The sequence below is a fragment of the Myxine glutinosa genome, chromosome 1, assembly GCF_964187855.1.
Source record: "Myxine glutinosa chromosome 1, kmMyxGlut1.1, whole genome shotgun sequence".
NCBI lineage: Eukaryota > Metazoa > Chordata > Myxini > Myxiniformes > Myxinidae > Myxine > Myxine glutinosa.
This window is the reverse complement of record NC_136261.1, coordinates 309,739,011-309,760,522: the sequence shown is the minus strand read 5'-3', so window position 1 is coordinate 309,760,522 and position 21,512 is coordinate 309,739,011. Positions and strand designations below refer to the sequence as shown.

Here is a 21,512-nt window from a genome sequence, read left to right as displayed (position 1 = left end):
TTCCTGCCGACCCTTCCTGCCGTTGCAATGGAGTTCATGGAAGTAAATATTACTTTCAGGAATGTAAAATGGTGAGCCACAGTCTTATCCTTTCAATGACCTGCTCTAACAATAACATGTTATAATGTCATGCATGGTCTGATCCTTTCAATGACCTGATCTAACATGTTGTAATGTCATGTATGATCTGACCCTTTCAATGACCTGATCTAACATATTATGACATCATGCATGTTCTGATCCTTTCAATGACCTGATCTAACATGTTATGACATCATGCATGTTCTGATATTTGCAATGACCTGATCAAACATGTTGTAATGTCATGTATGATCTGACCCTTTCAATGACCTGATCTAACATGTTTTATCATGCACGTTCTGATCCTTTCAATGTCCTGATCTAACATGTCATATCATGCACGTTCTGATCCTTTTAATGACCTGATCTAACATGTTATAATGTCAAGCATGTGCTGATCCTTTCATTGACCTGCTCTAACATGTTATATCATGCACGTTATGATCCTTTTAATGACCTGGTCTAACATGTTATGATGTTATGCATGTTCTGATCCTCTCAATGACCTGATCTAACATGTTATATCATGCACGTTATGATCCTTTAATGACCTGGTCTAACATGTTATGATGTTTTGCATGTTCTGATCCTCTAAATGACCTGATCTACCATGTTATAATGTCATGCACGTTCTGATCCTTTCAATGACCTGATCTAACATGTTATGTCATGCATGTTCTCATCCTTTCAATGACCTGATATAACATTTTATAATATCATGCACGTTCTGAACCTTTCAATGGCCTAATCTAACATTAGTAATAATAATTGGCAATAATAATAAGGATAATAACATGACTCGCCCTGCCGCTTCCGTAGTGAGCGGGTACTCGTATAAACAATTGACATTTGGTGTTCATGTGAAAGCTGCACCGAGACTCCCTCGACTGAGGGTCATGAGTGGGCTGTGTTGTCACCTCTCGTAAACCTCTCGCAAAATATCACATATATATGGCTGAAAAAAACATTTTTTTAATGACAACGCATCCTGCAGGTTATTTTTTTAAGCTTCTTTTGGTGTAGAGACTTGAAAGGTTCTGGCTTGTTTCATGGAGACGAGACTTCAAAGACCCCTGACAACCCATTTTCGATTGTTCAGCACAGTTGGCCAACCACTTAATGTCAGGTTCGGTAATACATATACTTAAAATCCCCTAAATAAGTGTTTAGGAGTCTCAACACATCGAGGTAAACTGCAGTATTCCCAATGATGGTCCAAAACCTCATACGATGCAGAGATCATCCTTTATTCAGTTTTTCCCTGCATTCATTAATTGGTGTGATTGAACAGTTTGTAGATATGCTGTTGTATTTAACGTACCTTTAAATGGTCTTTCACAGCTTTGTTTTGTTTCCATCCAGGAAATAATGGATGATCATAACACAGTCATCCAACCCACATAAAAGGCCGCAGCAATAGTGCGAGGCACAGCTATTCAAGAAAATTTTTCCTTCGGGTTCAAATGCTCAAAGGAACCTCATCCTTGTTAACTTTTCATTTTGCTGCCTCCTTTCTGGTCTATTTCCCGCTCCTCATTTAATAAGTTCCCTCCTTTTATATATGGAATGGATCCCCGGGGTCCCAAGCATTACAATTCTGCTCTAAAATTCCCTGTGTGATGGCATTTTAGAACTGATATTCCATGTATTCCTCCATTAATATATACATCATATACTGTATTATGATGTAATACTTTCTAGAACAATGCACATCGAGCCAGTAATATCATGAAAATGCAAGAGTCCCAAGACCCATTTTATGTACGTGACATTGTTGTGTATGACAGCCTCGGGTTATTGGTCCTGATTGGTCGTATTGGTCTTCGTGAGTATACTGATCATACTGTACATAATGACATGTACAGGATGATAAGTACATGTCATCATGTACAGTATGATCAGCACAGCAAACTCTCACTATTTGCGGATTTACCACTTGTATTTTTGACGATTCAAGGGGGATTTTTCCTATTCCGAGGGGAACTATTCGATGGACATGACTGTCTGTGCAGTGAGTAAACTCTGCGGAGGACATTTGAAGTTTCTTTGTCGGCAGAATTTTAGAGGCACCCAAGTCGTGTCCTTTTGACTGTGTCACATGTTCGTTGCGCGCTCGTCAAGGCAAAGCGGAAGGACCATGCGATTGGTTGTGATGTAACATGTACGTGCACACACCCATATAAGAGCGGCTGTCTTGAATTGTGAATATAAAGGCCCAAGGGAAGCTGTACACGGAGTTTTGTCCCATGACCTACCTGTGGTTGTCTCGTGTGCTGAATATACTCGCTTACCTGTGTTCACATTCAATGTGAGAATAGTTCGAATTCCCGTCGTTTGGGCTAGCTCTGCCAGGCGGGTTATAAAGCATTTAGGGGTCACAGCGGTGTTATGGAGTAGGTGTCATCCTCCGAGTCTTTCTTAAATGGAATACATATCCAAGTGGAATGTTGTCCAAGGTGTGCGAAGCGTTGCTGAGTTTGATATGTAACACGAGTGGGGAATCCACGGCACGAAGCTTGGAATAAGCAGGGGTTGCTGTGTCGAGTGTGGGAGAAGGGAGACAGACATGGGTGGCTGTGCACATACGCGCATGCTTTGCCACGAGACATACATGCAAGCAACATGTGTAGTTGATGTTGTATACCTATTGTTGTTTATGTTTGGGAGGTGGAGGTTGGTCTGGCATCATTTTTGAACATGGTTTGCACATCAAGAACACAGTTTGTTGTGAAATGTTTCAAACACAAAGAAATAATGACGAATCATAAAATAATTAATTAATCAGGCAAATAAACAATTTATAGAGCAACGAGCTCGAGTACCGGGCATTGTCCGGCATCAATTTGATTATTATTATTTTCCTATTTTTTTGTGGGTGTCTAAACCACTTCACCTTCACATTGTATATGCAGTGGCGGTGCTGTGTTGGGGGAGCTAGTGGGGTGCATGGGGGGGTGGGGGGGGCGCCCGCGGCTCGGGCCGGTTGTGGCTTGGTGGAATCTGGGGTGTCATAAGCAGAAGAGATGTATATTCGAATCATAGGAGATGTATATTTGAATCATAAGAGATGTATATTTGAATCATAAGAGATGTATATTTGAATCATAGGAGTTGTATATTTGAATCATAAGAGATGTATATTTGAATCATAAGAGATGTATATTTGAATCATAAGAGATGCATATTTGAATCATAGGAGATGTATATTTGAATCATAAGAGATGTATATTTGAATCATAAGAGATGCATATTTGAATCATAGGAGATGTATATTTGAATCATAAGAGATGTATATTTGAATCATAAGAGATGTATATTTGAATCATAAGAGATGTATATTTGAATCATAGGAGATGTATATTTGAATCATAGGAGATGTATATTTGAATCATAAGAGATGTATATTTGAATCATAAGAGATGTATATTTGAATCCTAAGAGATGTATATTTGAATCATAAGAGATGTATATTTGAATCATAGGAGATGTATATTTGAATCATAAGAGATGTATATTTGAATCATAAGAGATGTATATTTGAATCATAAGAGATGTATATTTGAATCATAAGAGATGTATATTTGAATCATAGGAGATGTATATTTGAATCATAGCGAGGAGATGTATATTTGAATCATAGGAGATGTATATTTGAATCATAGGAGATGTATATTTGAATCATAAGAGATGTATATTTGAATCATAAGAGATGTATATTTGAAGCATAATAGATGTATATTTGAATCATAGGAGATGTATATTTGAAGCATAAGAGATGTATATTTGAATCATAGGAGATGTATATTTGAATCATAGGAGATGTATATTTGAATCATAGGAGATGTATATTTGAATCATAAGAGATGTATATTTGAATCATAAGAGATGTATATTTGAATCATAAGATGTATATTTGAAACATAGGAGATGTATATTTGAATCATAAGAGATGTATATTTGAATCGTAAGAGATGTATATTTGAATCATAAGAGATGTATATTTGAATCATAAGAGATGTATATTTGAATCATAAGAGATGTATATTTGAATCATAAGAGATGTATATTTGAATCATAAGAGATGTATATTTGAATCATAAGAGATGTATATTTGAATCATGAGATGTATATTTGAATCATAGGAGATGTATATTTGAATCATAGGAGACGTATATTTGAATCATAAGAGATGTATATTTGAATCATAAGAGATGTATATTTGAATCATAGGAGATGTATATTTGAATCATAGGAGATGTATATTTGAATCATAAGAGATGTATATTTGAATCATAGGAGATGTATATTTGAATCATAGGAGATGTATATTTGAATCATAAGATATGTATATTTGAATCATAAGAGATGTATATTCGAATCATAGGAGATGTATATTTGAATCATAGGAGATGTATATTTGAATCATAGGAGATGTATATTTGAATCATCGGAGATGTATATTTGAATCACAAGAGATGTATATTTGGATCATAGGAGATGTATATTTGAATCATAGGAGATGTATATTTGAATCATAAGAGATGTATATTTGAATCATAGGAGATGTATATTTGAATCATAAGAGATGTATATTTGAATCACAAGAGATGTATATTTGAATCATAGGAGATGTATATTTGAATCATAAGAGATGTATATTTGAATCATAAGAGATGTATATTTGAATCATAGGAGATGTATATTTGAATCATAGGAGATGTATATTTGAATCATAAGAGATGTATATTTGAATCATAAGAGATGTATATTTGAATCATAGCGAGGAGATGTATATTTGAATCATAGGAGATGAAAATTTGAATCATCGGAGATGTATATTTGAATCATAAGAGATGTATATTTGAATCATAGGAGATGTATATTTGAATCATAGGAGATGTGTATTTGAATCATAAGAGATGTATATTTGAATCATAGGAGATGTATATTTGAATGATCCAATTTCTCAGAGGGATGTCAATGCCTGAGAGACATTTAGGGATCGCATGGCTGGAGAAGATAGTATAATAAAGTTTCTTTTTCTTCAAACAAGGGTGTATTGAAACTGCTGTTCGTAATATTTGCTTAACATTAAGTTTGTGCCAAAATATGTTTGTCCTTCTTAATAATTCTCCAGTTTGTTGTTTTTGACACCTCATAAAGGAATGAAGCAACAACTTCTTTCGGAGACTGTAAACACCATTAAATTATGATTAAATTCTTAACATCTGCAAGAACCCGTCCAGGAATTGTTAACAACTATAGTGCTCCTCTTGGAGGTTGCAGTAATTGAGTGCCACATGCACCAAGTGGTGGAAATTCGCCTGGGGTTTATCACCGGGGTAAGAAGGTTGGATCTGAAACGCATCGATCAAACAAATTGGATGTATTGTTGTTGCACATATGGGACCACACAGAATAGTGGGTGTATCATGAATGCAATTGTACTACTACAGCATAGGTGCTGCAGCTAAAGAGGTCGCGATGGCAAATTTTGAAGGGTCAAGTTTGCGTTATTTGAGTACAGACAGGTGATTTGTGTGTCCTACATTGTATGATTAAAATTCTGTTAGTATTTGGTGAATTCTGTTAACCAGCGTGACTCGGCGCGCTCCGCGCACTTCACCACACTTCGTTTCAGAGGGATAGGCATCTTTGAGCATTTTGGTGTGTTTTGGATCTTCAGGGTATAAAGGGTCGTCAAAGGTCTGAGGGGTCTCAGCAGTCTAGACGTATTAAGAGGGTGTTAATTTTTTTTGAAGAAGAAGAAGACGTTGTGGTCGCATATAAACATACATACATAGCGACATAACCATATACGTTTGCTCTATTATAATAAGATATATGACGAGACTCGGAGAGCCGTTTTGTCGAGACGGACGGTATTGTCGAGCGTCGGATCATCGCTGTTCCGGTGCTCTCTCTCTCTACTTGCTGAGTTGAGCTGAGCAGTGCCCTTTGTGGGTTTGGACAGAAATTTGCAATTCGTACCAAGGGCGCTTTACCTGAGAATGGACTTGGCATTGATCTGGAGCCTACCCTTTTCCCGCATATGTGTGAATCTCCTATTAAACGGCTTGTAATTCAGTACGGTGTCTTCCTTGCCTCCTCGGACATCGGACTTCAACAGCTGTGACATGGACTGGATAACGTCAAGGTGTACAGATCAGCTTGGAATCAATGTCGGTAGAGAAGTCATCACAGATCTACTCTATGCAGATGATGCTGCCCTATTTGTGAGAAACCCTGTCCACTGTCCAACTGTGTTCACCACTTTGAAGTGGTTGCTAAAAGCCTAGCTCTTAAGCGCTCATGGAAAAAACCAAGTTACAGAGTGCTGCCATTGGTCCTTCCCTCCTAACAGTACCTATTTCTGCTGTAGTTGTAGAGCCAGTGGACCACTTCACCTAGCTGGGCTCCAACATTCATTCATCTGGATACTGCAGCCCTGATGTGCACAGACGAATTGGCAGGGCTGGCTCTGTCATGGGGCAACTATAGACGCTGTCCGGAAACAGCACCATCTTAGTTTACCATCAAAGCTCTATATTTACAGAACATGCGTCCTTCCTGTTATCCTCTATGGTTGTGAGACCTGGACCCTTTTGATAAAGTACCAAAATATCATACAAGCTTTCCATATGCGATGTCAACTCCACATCCTTGGGGTTTGATGTTATGATCAAGTCTCAAACAGGATTATCTGTGAGATTACTGGTATCAGCCCAATAACACTCGTTATTGCAAGGAGACGCTATTCACTGTTTGGACACATCCGTCACTTAAGTGAACATGTACGAGCTCATATCTCCCTGGAATTTGCCATAAATCTCTACCATGGTCACCAACCTGATCCAACCTGGCGCCGTCCTCGAGGATGCCCAAGACTCTCTTGGTTGCGCCAGTGTGCCAATGAGATTGGCATTAGCCCAAGTGAATGTTGCCAGAAGGCTGAAAACCAACAGTTATGGGGGTCACTACGTCCCTTAGTTGGGCATGCGGATTAGTAGTGGTACTGTAGTGTAGTAGTAGTAGTCGTCGTAGTAAAGGGGATTTTTCTGTAGTAATATTTAACATTCGTGGCCCACAGTCCTCGGCCATTCGCAGGTGCATCACCGTGGAAGTATAGAGTGCTGCGGATGTACGCGCGCTCGGCAATCACCCTGTGCCACACTCTCCCTATGCCTTTCTCCTTTGTGCCACGAACATCCCGTTGTGCTCGGCTCCTCAGTAAGGCTAAATACATTTGTTACTTGCAAAATCGAAGATTTTTCAAGTATATTGGTCAGTTGCGTTTGTGGTTCTGTCTGTCTGTCTGTTTGTTACTTGCCGGAAAAGATTCCGGCAAGTATGTTGATTGGTTTGTCTGTTTGTCTGTTTGCACGCAGTACTACGTCTACATCGTTGAACATAGATTCGCCATACTTTACACACATATTTGTCTTGCCCTGGAATAGACAGCCCAATTTTTAAGTCTCCAGGCCCAAGGCCTCCATTATGATGTCATAATTCGATGAGTACAAAACTTCATCCAATCAAGATGTAATTTCTTGAGCGCCATGTCAGCATAAACTGGTGAAGAAAAAAAAAAATGATGACGTCATCGGTCACGTGATGCGGCCGCCATCTTGGAAAAACCGAAAAAAATTGCACCTCTATATCTCCGAAAGTGCTGAATAGAAAAAATTGAGACATGGCTCATTGTAAAGAACTCTCCATGGGGAATAAAATATGTTAATGATGATATCATAGCTACATGTCTTCCAGGTTACGCCAGAGTGTGTGTCCGTTTGTTTTGTTGTCAAATACATCATCACTTTGCATCATCATAAAAAACAAACATGAAAACAAAAAACTTCTACTCATTGATTGTAGAGAAAAAACAAACAAAAAAAAGATAGTACCTGATGTATTTAATCTTTGGCAACAACGATGAGCTGTGGTACTAAAATACAACGATGAGCTTTGGTACGAAAACGCATGCCATAGCTCTTTTCACGAGTTGAAATCTGAACTGATATTTTATTTGAACAGTAAACCAAACGAAAGAAATGACAGAAGCAAGGTAGAAAGATTGTTTGACATGTTACGGTACAGAGTTTGATTTTATTTGTCTGTAAATTTATGTTTTGGATTGTGATTATCATATGATGAAACAATAAAGTCCCTCGAATGAGGCAAAGAAAGTAAAAATAATAATGAATGGCCACTGGACATTTTCTGTGGTGGAGTATGCCTTCCAGACACCGGGAACCTCCCTCCCCAACTCCAAAATTCAGAACTAGATCTGAGCTCATGAGTTTCCAATCCCGATGAAAGTGACTGAAAATTTTTCAGCATAATACGGTACTGTGTAGCCCATATGAATGACCTCAAGCAGATGTCAGCCATTCATTCAAACAAATTTCAAATTCTCTAGAGTGGTCTCCTATCAGTAATTCTCATATTCCTTCTCTGATTCTGAGTCTTCACTCCATGCTTCACCATCTGAATCTCTCAAAAATCCATCAATACTTTCTACTTCCATCTTTCATCTTGCAACACATTCTGGTAGGTGTGACCAACTGTCGCATGTAACGTTTCTTCCCCGTCTAGAGTTTCCACATTTGCATCATTGTTACCCCACACACAGGCTGTTGCTAAGTTTGGCTCAAGGCGAATCCCATCTGGAGCGTCGCGTTCGTCACCCTCAACTGAATAGGCGAATTCAGTCTCCAGAGCCTTGGTCTCACTGTAGCTTATACAGTGTCCTGTTCTGGTCAGAATCTGCATGGCTAGTTTTTATCCTGTGAGGGATGCAAGCCCGAGACCCACGGCTGTGTGTTACCATGGTTTTACGGTACCATGAGTGACGTTGTAAATGGCATCCGATGCGATTGCAGTTACCTTTCGGTCGACTGTAACCTTGTGTGCAACACTGAAAGTTGGTGTCATGCCACCAAGGAGACATCTGAAGAACAGTTCCAGCTGTGCTGGTATCTCTGTGGTGCATTCCTTCAAATTTTGGATTGTTGGGGTCTTGGTCTTCTGGAGCTGCATAATCAGAGATCTAAGATGGAGAGCGGCCCATCTTAACTTGTTATCCTGTTCATACCGTTTAGAATACTCATAAAGGCGAGCCTTGGCCCCCTCTTCTGGAAGAGCAGAACTATAGATGAAGTTGCCTTTCCGAGGGTCCGCCAGTTTTATTGCGATTTTTTTCTTTGAAATGGTCTTTTACCTTCCTGGTAAGATTTTGAGCTGTGTAGGCCTGGAGGTCTGCCCCATCTCCTCCGACACTGGTGTGCTCCTCTTTGTACATGCCAAGTAAATCACCAACTAACACAGATCGTTGCTTTCCTAGCACCTCATTCTGGATATATGTAAGCAGAGATGCAAATGCTCTCTTGTGGTATGACTGAGACGAGCTCCTTTCATTGGGCCTATCTTGATCATCAGTCTTCCTCAGGAACCGGACACGGCATGATTTGTGGTATTCTGCTTACTTTGCGATCAGGTCCACGCCATTCCGAATGAGACTCTTAATACGTTCGTTTTTAGAAGACTTTACCCGATGGCAAAGTGACTCACAACCGGCAACTGTCGCTATCTTCAGTCTGGGCTCCTCTTTTCCATTTTTCTTCTTACGGCTTTTGCCACAGAAAATACAAGTCCCTTTCAACAGGCCCTGCTGATCCGACTTGGGAAGGACACTGCAGCGTCTTGTTTGGATAGAAACCTTTTTGGCTGTGGGTTCATCATCAGGTGGCAGGGGTTCTTTCGGTCGCTTCACTGCTGTGTAATGCTTATGACAAGAAGGGTGATAGCTGACAGTAGATTCGTGATCACTGCTTACCAAAATCTGTTGTGTGACTTCAAAGTATTTGTCAGATTTCAAATTTTTACGCAAGGCAGCAGCATTCTTTAATGTTGTCCATGTCCTGTCACTCAACTTTCTCAGCTTGCCGTCCTCTTCTGTGCAATTGTGAAGATATAGCAGAATGAAACACCCTCAGCGTTATTTTTCTGGAATGAAAATAGGGTCCGTTAATGTGGAGTAAAAATTAAATGGCCCAGGGACCATATGATCACATGTGGATTTAACTGTCAGCTCGAGAAATTCAACTACGCGCAGTCGAGAAATATGCCTCCACCTGCAAGGCAGCCGCATATGTTTGAATGGATATTGTGTGCAAATAAATTGACCTGTAACCTTTGATCCAATAACCCCAACTCGAAATATTTTTGCCTCTTCTTCCAAGTGCATACATGCAAAAAGTTTGACGAAAATCCGTCCAACAGTTGTTAAGACATCTCGATAACGAGACTCGGACGGACGGACAACCAGAAAACATAACTTTGTGGCGCAGGCATAATGACGTTTGACATTTGGTTATGGGAATTCTGAATTTCATCTCTGTCCTTGAAGTTAGAAAATTATGCTAACTCAGCAGACATTTCGAGAGGAGATTTTTCTGGTGGCTTGGTGAGTGGTATCTTCTCAGTGCTTTCGAATGTGCAAATTAAGTTTCATTACAGTTACCTCTTGAATGACAATAGTGGATGAACGATTTGATCCTTGGGCTGACTCTCCAAAACCTTGCTCTTCTGAAGTCATCCTCCTGGCTGATGTCGATAATCCAAAAAAGAATAGAATAATGCATTGTATTGAAAAATCCCCAGAGCCACACTTTTGCTAACACCCATTATAAAAAGAAATGACTGCAGTAATATTAAATATTAATTGAGAGGAATCAAAATTGACATTTTTCGTGGTACGGGCATTAGCTTACCTTGAGGGAAATGGTTCAGTCACATGTACAAGAATGATCATAATGGTCCAGTCAGACACGAAAAATATATGCCTTCATTTCCCTCAATCAAGAAAAGAGCATAAAATCACATTGTTTAGCTTTAAAGTTAATGACCGTACACCTAAGCATATAGGCTCCATTTGTAGTATATAGTGTGAGTAACCTTGGCTGCATAAGGTTCATTGACATGTCTATATCAGTGGATAAGGTAGGCCTAATTAATGGACAAGTGGCCCTCCATATGATGGATGGACAGCATCAGCAGGAGGGTGAGGGTTAGGTGAATTCTATGCATTTTGTGATTAGGCCTCAGCGCTATTCTGGTAACATACACGTTCCTGATGGATTCGAAGGGATGTAGATGTACATGTACCGCTTTGCATCATCATAAACACACTGATTTTGAGTATAGTTACAAAGGAGAGACCTCTCTTAAATCTTTAAAGTTTTAAAGCTTGATTAATGAGATAATAGGTGAAGAACCACCTTTAGAGGCCATTTTCCCCACAGAGCGGGGAAAACATTGCATTGAAGCAATGTTTTACAGCCGGATGCCCTTCCTGCCGCCAACCCTGTTGGTTGCCTCTTGTGCCACACAGGGAATTACCAGTGAACTGGTACTCAATTTGCCGACCTCGGAAGGATGACAGGCTGAGTCAACCCCCAATGAGAGATAAAATAGGTGGCAGCATGATATCTATGGGGAGCAATTTAAGTAACAAAACTTACCTCTCATACTGCTTCTAATATCTTCTTGGATGTGTTGATGACTGATCATTAATAAAATGAGTTGGGTTGCAGTGAAATGAGAACTTGACTACATGATTCCTATTTTAAACTGACTTTATTTCCCACACATATACCGGTAAAAGTGTCACAAAAAGTAATACATCTAAAGTAACACGCCTGGCACCTTCTTGTCCAGGTTCAGGCTTGGTCAAATACATGCTATATTGCTAATTGTGAGTAAATTACAAAGCCACAGAATCAAGAGATAAATTGGGCTTTTTCTCAGAATTCCCTCTGGCTCAATGAAGGGAGGAGGGGGGGGCATTCGGGGGTGTTTGCAGGCACACCCCACCACTGGAAATGTCTGGCAATGGCCAGTCATGATACCTTGGACTATGCCGAACTATTTCTTGTAGGTTTCACAGGGTTAACTCACGAGCTGATCGAGCTCAATTTTGGGGTACCGGTTATGTAAGTCTGGCGGGCGCACCCCACCACTGAAAATGTCTGGCAGTGGTCATTCATGATATCCGGGACTCCGCCGAATATTTTCCAGTAGGTTTCATCAGGATAACTCACGAGCTGATCGAGCTCAATTTTGGGGTACCGGTTATGTAAGTCTGGCGGGCACACCCCACCACTGAAAATGTCTGGCAGTGGTCATTCATGATATCCGGGACTCCGCCGAATATTTTCCAGTAGGTTTCATCAGGATAACTCACAGAGCTGATCGAGCTCAATTTTGGTGTCCCTTTCTAATGGCCCTTCTGACCACACCCACCAGAATGTGCCCGGCAGACGTCCATTTCCTTACATGGACATGCACATGGACCATTGCTATATACATGAAAATTGGTTAAATTTCCAGCTAGGCTGACACCCCTGGGCTCCCGGTCTATATACAGACACACAGAAGTAATTGAAAAATCCCGGCTCCTGCTGTGCAGGAGATGGGCTAAGAATTCACTCTTATGCACCTGTATGACTGGAGAAGTCTCAGTGCAATAAAACGCCAATCTTATATGAAGATAAGTCATCATGAGGACCCAAGAATGCCCACGAGTTGTGTTCAATTTTGCAGCAAAATTGAGCCAATTAGTCATCCTTCTCCTTTTATTAAGTGCATACATTATGTCTTGATGTACAGCTGACATTTCTTCTAAATTCGAGTGCAGATAATGCCATTTACTTAACCCACAAATTAATCAAAAAACTTTCTTATTCGCCGTCTCATGATGATTATCCTGGCACAAACCGTCAACAAACATTTAGGCATGATTTTGGAATGAAGTGCAAGGATGAGCCCGGTGGTGAAACTCGGGCATGACTTATTGCTAATTTGGTCATGTCTTTTTAAATGGAGCTGGCTTCCATTATTTCATTCTCTTAAGGATTACGGGAGAGCTTCATTAATCCGCTGGGTGGGAGGAGTGGGCGATAAGTAAGCAGAGACTGGTGCAGATTATTTAAATTTTGTAGATATATGAAGAATGCTTATTTTATTTCGAATGTTATCTTTTCGAAAATAATTTTAATAAACGTACTTATACACATATAGGATTACATATGTTAAGGGCTATCTTTTTATTACTGTGTGTGTGTGTGTGTGTGTGTGTGTGTGTGTGTGTGTGTGTGTGTGTGTGTGTGTGTGTGTGTGTAGGTGAGTGTGTGTAGGTGTGTGTGTGCACATGCGTGTCGGTGTAGCGTGTGTGTGGAGGTGTATGCAAATTATTTGAATTTTGTATATATATATATATGAATAATCCTTATTTTATTCCAAATGGTATATTTAAAAGGATAACTTTGCAGTAGACAGACACAGAGGATGACATGCATGGGATATTTCAATTAAGTTAAAGAATAAAATGCGTCTTCTGGGACTTTTTTTTTTTTTTTTTGTATACAGGATCGAGGCTCGTGAAAGAGGTAACATTTACCACACACAAAATCAAATAGACACACAAAACATATAATAAGGGGAGTGGTAGACAAGATGGGGAGAGAAGGGGAAGCACACAAACACAACATTTGAGAACAGGGACATCGGGAGATCTGTGAGAAGGAGAGAGCTTGGTGGGAGGAGGCGTGGGAAGGGGGGTGGGAGGTGGGAGAATTATAAAACACAAGGACACTGCAAGGACTTCCAGGAAAGAAGTTGGTATTTCAAAAAAGTGGTTCTGGGGTGATTTTGGCAGTTTAACCATAAGAGGGATGCAAGCAGATCTTGTGAGACCTGTAGGAATATTTGGGGGACATAGTCCAGAGAGAGAGCTGGGGGAGCAAGGCCGGAGAGGAGTCGGGAGAAGACAGAAAGACCATCGACCTTCCTGCGGTGAGTAAGTGAAAGGCCCTCGGAGTTAGCTTCATCACGGGAGAATCCAATGATTCTGAAAGCTTTGGTTTCAACAGCGTGAAGCCGAGCTAGGTGTGAGGCAGGAGCATCGGCACGGAGGGGAGAACAGTATTCCATTGAGCTGCAGATGAAAGAATTGTATGTGGTGAGGAGCTCAGGTGTGCCAAGGAAGTACTTTGCACGACGAAGGATGCCCAGTCGGCGACTGGCTTTGGAGGCCAGCTTGGAAATGTGGTTTTCGCAGGAAAGATCATGGCAGATAGTGAGACCCGAAAGCTTGAGTGACAGAACTTCTTGGAGAGGATTGTTGAGAAAGTAGATGGGAGGGTTGTCCAGTCGGTCTTTTTGGAGAGACAGAGTAAGAGTGTGAGATTTGTCAGGATTGAAAGTCATGTTCCACTTGTTTGACGAGTCTGTGATTTTGCCCAGGTCTGCAGAGAGTGAGGAGGCTACAGACTGCCGATCTGAGGGATGAGGAATGGAGCGGCAGAGAGTGGAGTCATCAGCAGAGAGATAGAGAGGATTTTCTAGAGAGTCAGATAGATCATTGATAAAAAACCAAACCACCGTTTAGAGGCCATTTTTCCCCACAAAGCGGGGGTTGGCCTTTTCGGGGGACCGTGGTTGTTGTTGTTTTTTGGTCCCCTTTTTGAAGCAATGTTTTACGGCCGGATGCCCTTCCTGCCGCCAACCCTGTTTGTCGCCTTTTTACGATAAACAGGGAATTACCAGTGAACTGGTACTCAATTAGCCGACCTCGGAAGATTGACAGGCTGAGTCAACCCCCCTGGCGTTAATTCAGCGATCGACCGGGATTCGAACCCAAGATCCTTGGATCCTAAGCTGGCACCCTAGCCGCTAGCCCAACACCAGGGACTGGAGAGATCATTGATGAAGACCAGAAAAAGGACAGGGCCCAGAACACTCCCTTGGGGAACTCCAGCCTTAACAGGAAGGGGAGATGAGAAAAATCCATTCAGGGCCACACGTTGACTATGACCAGAGAGGAAGTCTGCAAGCCATGCGTGGAGAGATTTCCATGGATACCATAGGAGGAGAGTTTGGTGCGCAGAGCGGGGTGCCAGACGTTTTGAAGGCACGTGATATGTCAAGGGAGACAACTCTGATTTCCTGTTTGGCATTGAGGACCTCCATCCATTGTTGAGACAGCAGAAGCAGCATGTCCAGAGTAGAGTGACCTGGTCTGAAACCAAATTGATGATCAGAGATCAAGCGATTGGAGAAGACGAAGGATTTGATATCTGAAGCAATGATGGATTCCATGACTTTGCTGATAATTGGGAGTAGGCTGATGGTCTGTAGTTGCAGGGATCTGTTTTTGCACCTTTTTTCTGTAAAGCAGGAATGTTGGCTGATTTCCAAACTGATGGCAGATGTCCCTGAGAAAAAGAGAGTGTGAAGAGAATAGTGAGAGGGTGTGAAAGAGCGGAAGAGCATGATTTTATGACCTGTGGGCTGATGCCGTCTGGTCCAGTTGCAGAATCAGAGTCGAGGTTTGACAGAAACCTCTCCACCTTGTCAGGAGAGAAGGACACAGAGTCCAGGAGCAGCTGGGTTCGACTGGGAAAGGTGGGAACAGAGAGAGATGGGTTTGGGACACTGAGATAGAAAACGTTTTCTGGTCTACTCTGAGATAGAAAACGTAAGCTGTTCACTAGGCGGAGGTATCCTCTCTACTGAGTGCCATTCTCATTTCAACATGGTTTAATACACCACCCATCCTTATTATTCCACAAAAAATATGGGTTTTACTGCTCATCTGCACTCCTTTTTTCCTGTTTATTTCGATTTGTGAAACCACCTGTACACTATCCCTCCCCTTTGATACATGAAATGGGTCCACAGGGACAAAATCATCACGTTTTTGCTATAAAATGTTTCGCTATAAAATTGTTCTGCTGAAATGTGAATCTCCTATGCAGTTTCAGATTCATGGCTGACTCAAGCAGGTTTTCATCAAGGATTCTCCTGTACTGTGCACCATCCATTTTCCTCTCTACCCTGACAAGCTTACCAGTCCCAGCTGATGAAAAGCAGCCCCATAACATGATGCTACCACCACCAAGTTTGATAGTAGAGATGGTGTTTATTCGGTGATGTGCAGTCGTAGGCTTGTGCCAGACGTAATGCTTTGAATTTCAACCAAAAAGTTCGATTTTTTTGGCCTATCTGACCACAAAACTTTTATCCACATTCCGGAAGTATCATTAAGATGCTTTTTCACAAACTCCATATGAGCTTTTAGATGTGTTTTTTTCAGTGATGGCACTTGTCCATAGAGGCCATCTTGGTGAAGGGAATGGGATATTGTTCATTGATGAATTCTGGCCCCCATCTCGGAGATAGGGCCTTGCAGATCTTTCAAAGTCATTGTTGGATTTACAGTGACATCTCGTACCAGTTTCCTGCTTGCCCGGCTGCTGAGTTTGGATGGTCGACCTGATCCGTGTAGAGTCTCGGTGGTATGATACGTCTTCCACTTCTTAATGATGGATTTCACCGTACTCAAAGGGATAATGATTGACTTTGAAATATTCTTATAACCCTCTCCCGCATGGTGCTTCTTCACCACTTTATGTCTGACTTATTGGGAAAGCTCCTTGGTTTTCATGTTTGCCTTGTTGGTTGACCGAGTTGCACCTTAAAACTCCTTAGATAAGTTTTAAGTTTACTTTTAAGATTAAACCACTGATGACGTTAGGGTGAAACCTATTACACTTGTTTTGTAACGTTTCAAACAAATAATTTGCTCCTGAAGTGACTTAATCTTAACTATAAGCATGTCTATTTAACAGCAACCCCCGATTGGCTCATCAGTCATGACGTAATTGGTATTCTGAACGCCCATTGGTTGACTCAGTCACTACATTCCTTGGCTCCGTATTCACAGCAAAATACCGGAACATGTGAGAGATCACGCATCAATCAATCGGAGTTAGGGATAATGGTGAATGAGTCAATCAATGGGCGTTCAGAATAACAATTACATAATGTTAATTAGGCAAAGGGTTTTTAATATTTCTGCAACTGAAAAGTGTCTGATTTTCTCTATTAATCTAAATTATTCACATTTTATCTGCCTTTTTTAGTTTGATCACTTTGGAGTAGATTGTCAAGATTCTAAATATTAAGCTTGATTTGAAATCATCATGAAATAAGCTCAGGTGGCGTCAAAATGTGAAAACTTTGGAGGGGTGTGAATACTTTTTCAGACCACTGTAAAGTGCCAAGAGAAATGACTTCAATAGTTTTTATAGTTGTTCTCTCTCCGAGAATATATTAAACTGGAAGAAGAGAAGAAAATGGAGAGAAAAATAAGAAAAATCAGTCCTGCTCTGCCTTATTGTATGCCATGTCAGAGTTTTCTGTATTACTTTTTGAAGTAAATCCTGTTTAGAGTACCGCTCTGGATTGGTTGATGCAAGAACCTTAGGGTCCTGTTCATTGTGACATATTGTCTGCTATCACTAGCTGATGGACAATAAAGCTCTCACGATATATTTTGAAGAAGAGTCGGTAAGTTATCGTCGCCAACATGCAGAAATTACAAATTCCGATCCAAATCATCTTCAATCGAATGTTGGTGGTAAAAAAAAACGTTCCTGACCGACCCACAAGGAGATGGGAATAATTTGCACCGTTAAAGAAGTAGGAAACCCTATTTGACATTTCGAAACACAATGCATGTAACTTTTAACAATGGAAAAATGGTTCATTTTAATGGCCGCATTGAAAATTGTGAGATGATAATTCTGCCGCTGGCGTTTTGGTTAAACCAACCTCACGACTCACGTGGTTTCTGTTATAACCTTTATCTTGTTTGTAACCAATGATTTATCACCCAGCATGACAAGATTAGTTTCATCACCCTGTTATTGCCATTCATTCACTTGCTCTTTGTTGTCTTTTAATTTTTTCAGGAAACTTTTAATTTTTTACAATTTATTATTTCAATCGTTTGACTACATAAAATAGATTTTAATTTACTTTTATTTGTAAATAATTAAGCATTTTCTGCCACTTACTGTATATAGGCCACTGCAAACACATTATGCATATTAATTGTGGCTTTGGATGTTTGCAAACTGCTTTTCTTGTAGTTCTGTAGCAAATAAAAACCTTGTATTCACTGCTCATCTCCCTCTCAGCCATTCAAGCAACTAATAAAGATAAAAGCCAGCTGTCGAAAGGAGATATTCAATTGTGTAAACAGCTTTTCCTTGTGTGTGTTAAACAGTGATCGATGTCTCTGCTGGTCCAGCTTGTGCCAAGGAATTCCCTCTTTTCGAGCACTTTGGACCACACAACCAAAACCTAATCAAATCAAGCAGAAGCGCAAGTATAAAAATCATTCAAGGCATTCCTCTTGACATTTTAACTGCAACAGCCTTAATAAATAAGCCATTGTCCTTTAAGTTCTTGCTCTTCCTCTTGTCATAAACAACCATCATGTTAAGACATAGATATCTGAAGTTCATTTCTGGGATGGGTTTCAATCTTTTCAGTATTGACGATTAAGGAACTGTAATTGATACAATATAGAAATTACAATTTTCAAATGCTAGATATCGATTGAGATTTTTTTTTTTTTTTTTTACAGATGTCTATACGGTTTTTTACGTAAATGTTAATTTACGGACGGTTTTTTCTTTTTCATTTTTGGGCAGTATTGTCATCTTTATTTCACACTTTACAGTTATATAAATTACAATTTTCAAATGCTAGATATCGATTGAGATTTTTGAATATTTTTATGGATGTCTTTACGGTTTTTTACGTAAATGTTCATTTACGGCTGGGTTTTCTCTTTTTCATTTATGGGCATTATTGTCATGTTTATTTCAGTTTTCAGTTGTAGAAATTGCAATTTTCAAATGCTAGATACTGATTGAGGGTTTTTGGGGGGTTTTTTTTACATATGCATTTATGGGTTTTATGGGGTTTACATAATTTTTCAATTTTCATTTAAGGATGCTTTCCGACCGTTTTGTGATTTTTCCAGGTGTACTGGCTTCAATGTCTGTCGGCATGCCAAATTTCAGCTTTCTACCACACCCGGAACGTACCGAACATTAATATCAGTCAGTCAGTATTGACTCAACCAGCACATGGCGATGACTGATCACCTATCTTTTGTTCTTTTTTTTCTTTTTCTTTTTGTATACAAGATCGAGGCTCGTGAAAGAGCTAACATTAATCACAGAAAAAGTCAAACCGACACACACAAAACACAAAAAATAAGGGGAGCGGCAGACAAGATGGAGAGAGAGGGAGAGAGGAGAGAGGAGAGGGGGAAGGACACAAACACAACATTTGAGAGCAGGGACAACGGGAGAAATGTGGGAGGGGGAGGGCTTTGGGGGAGGTGGGAGAGGTATAAAACATATGAACACTGCAAGGACTTCCAGGAAAGAAGTTGGAATAAAAAAAATAAAAAATAAAAAAAGTGTATCTGGGGTGAATTAGCGGGGGTAGAAAAGATAAAGGTTTTGGATGGGGGAAGATAAGAGATGGTGGTGAACAGCTGTTTTAAAGACCTGGAGAGAGGAGTGGGATTGAAGGGAGTGGGTGAGTTTGTTCCAGAGGCGGGAGAAAAGGGGAATGAAAGAGTGAAGGTGAGCAGACAGCCGACAGATCTTGTGCGACCTGAAGGAATATTGGGGGGACAGAGCACAGAGAGAGCTGGGGTGGCAAGGCCGGAGAGGAGTCGGTAGAAGACAGAAAGACCACCAACCTGCCTGCGGTGAGTGAGTGAAAAGCCCTCGGAGTTAACTTCATCGCAGGAGATTCCAATGATTCTGAAAGCTTTGGTTTCAACAGCGTGAAGCCGAGCTAGGTGTGAGGCAGGAGCACCAGCCCAGAGGGGGGGACAGTATTCCATTGAGCTGCGGATGAAAGCCTTGTATGTGGTGAGGAGCTCAGGTGTGCCAAGGAAGGACTTCGCACGAGGGAGGATGCCCAGTCGGCGACTGGCTTTGGAGGCCAGCTTGGAAATGTGGTTTTCCCAAGAAAGATCATGGCAGATAGTGAGAAACAAAAGCTTGAGCGACAGAACTTCTTGGAGAGGATTGTTGAGAAAGTAGATGGGAGGGTTTTCCAGTCGGTCCTTTCGGAGAGACATTGTAAGAGTGTGTGATTTGTCAGGATTGAAAGACATGTTCCACTTGTTTGACCAGTCTGTGATTTTTTTCCAGGTCTGCAGAGAGTGAGGAGGCTGCAGACTGCCGATCTGAGGGATGAGGAATGGAGCGGCAGATAATGGCGTCATCAGCAAAGAGATAGAGAGGATTTTCCAGAGAGTCGGAGAGATCATTGATGAAGACCAGAAATAGCACAGGGCCCAGAACACTACCTTGGGGAACTCCAGCCAGAACAGGAAGGGGCGATGAGAGAAATCCATTCAGGGCCACACGTTGCCTTCGACCAGAGAAGAAGTCCGCAAGCCATGAGTGGAGATTTCCATGGATACCATAGGAGGAGAGTTTGGTGAGCAGAGCTGGGTGCCAGACCTTATCGAAGGCACGTGATATTCTAAGTGAGACAGCTCTGATTTCCTCTTTGGCATTGAGGACCTCCATCCATTGTTGAGACAGCAGAAGCAACATGTCCAGAGTAGAATGACCTGGTCTGAATCCAAATTGATGATCAGAGATCAAGCCATTGGAGAAGAGGAAGGATTTGATATCCGAAGCAATGATGGATTCCATGACTTTGCTGATAATTGGAAGCAGGCTGATTGGTCTATAGTTGCAAGGATCTGTTTTTGCACCTTTTTGTGTAAAGCAGTAAAGTTAGCTGATTTCCACGATGCTGGCAGATGACCTTGAGCAAAAGAGAGGGTGAAAAGAACAGAGAGAGGGTGAGATAGAGCCGCAGAGCAGGATTTTAGGACCCGTGGGCCGATGCCGTCTGGTCCAGTTGCAGAATCAGAGTCGAGCTTTGACAGAAACTTCTCCACCTTGTCAGGAGAGAAGGACACAGAGTCCAGGAGCAGTTGGGTTCGACTGGGAAAGGTGGGAACAGAGAGAGATGGGTTTGGGACACAAGATTTTGAGGCAAACACAGAGTTGAGGCATTCGGCTTTGTCACGTGCGGTGTCAACTGTGTAGCCATTTGAGGTAAGGGAGGGGATGGATGGGGAACAAACACCAGAAACGGATTTGACCAGACGCCACCAGGATTTGGAGGAAGGAGACAGGTTTGAGAGTTCAATCTTGAGTGTGGAGAGATAGTGCTTCCTGGCACTCCTGAGGCTAGACACACACTTGTTCCGAGCTTGGTGGAAGGAACTGAGATTGCCTTCAGTTGGATTTGCCTTCCAAGAGGCAAAGGCAAGTTGTTTCAGGGCAACTGCCTCACCACAAGATTCAGTGTACCATGGACGGGAGGAAGGGCAAGACAACTGAAGACGAGATGGGATAAATCTGTGCATGACAGAAAGCAGTTTGCTTTGGAAGAATTCCCAGGAAGAATTTATGTCAGAGGCAGTAGAGATGGGAGACCAGTCCAGATGATTGATGGCTGCTTTCAGACCG

General features: G+C 41.2%; 1 protein-coding gene across 1 annotated transcript in view; it reads left to right on the top strand.

The window, feature by feature from the left end:
* The first annotated feature begins 6,918 nt into the window (after positions 1–6,918).
* Positions 6,919–21,512, top strand: part of LOC144892336 (uncharacterized) — a 71,241-nt gene continuing 56,647 nt past the window's right edge. Inside the window, exon 1 of the mRNA XM_078778368.1 lies at positions 6,919–7,014. Within this exon, the coding sequence (XP_078634494.1) occupies positions 6,919–7,014 (96 nt within the window). The remainder of the gene's footprint in view (positions 7,015–21,512) is intronic.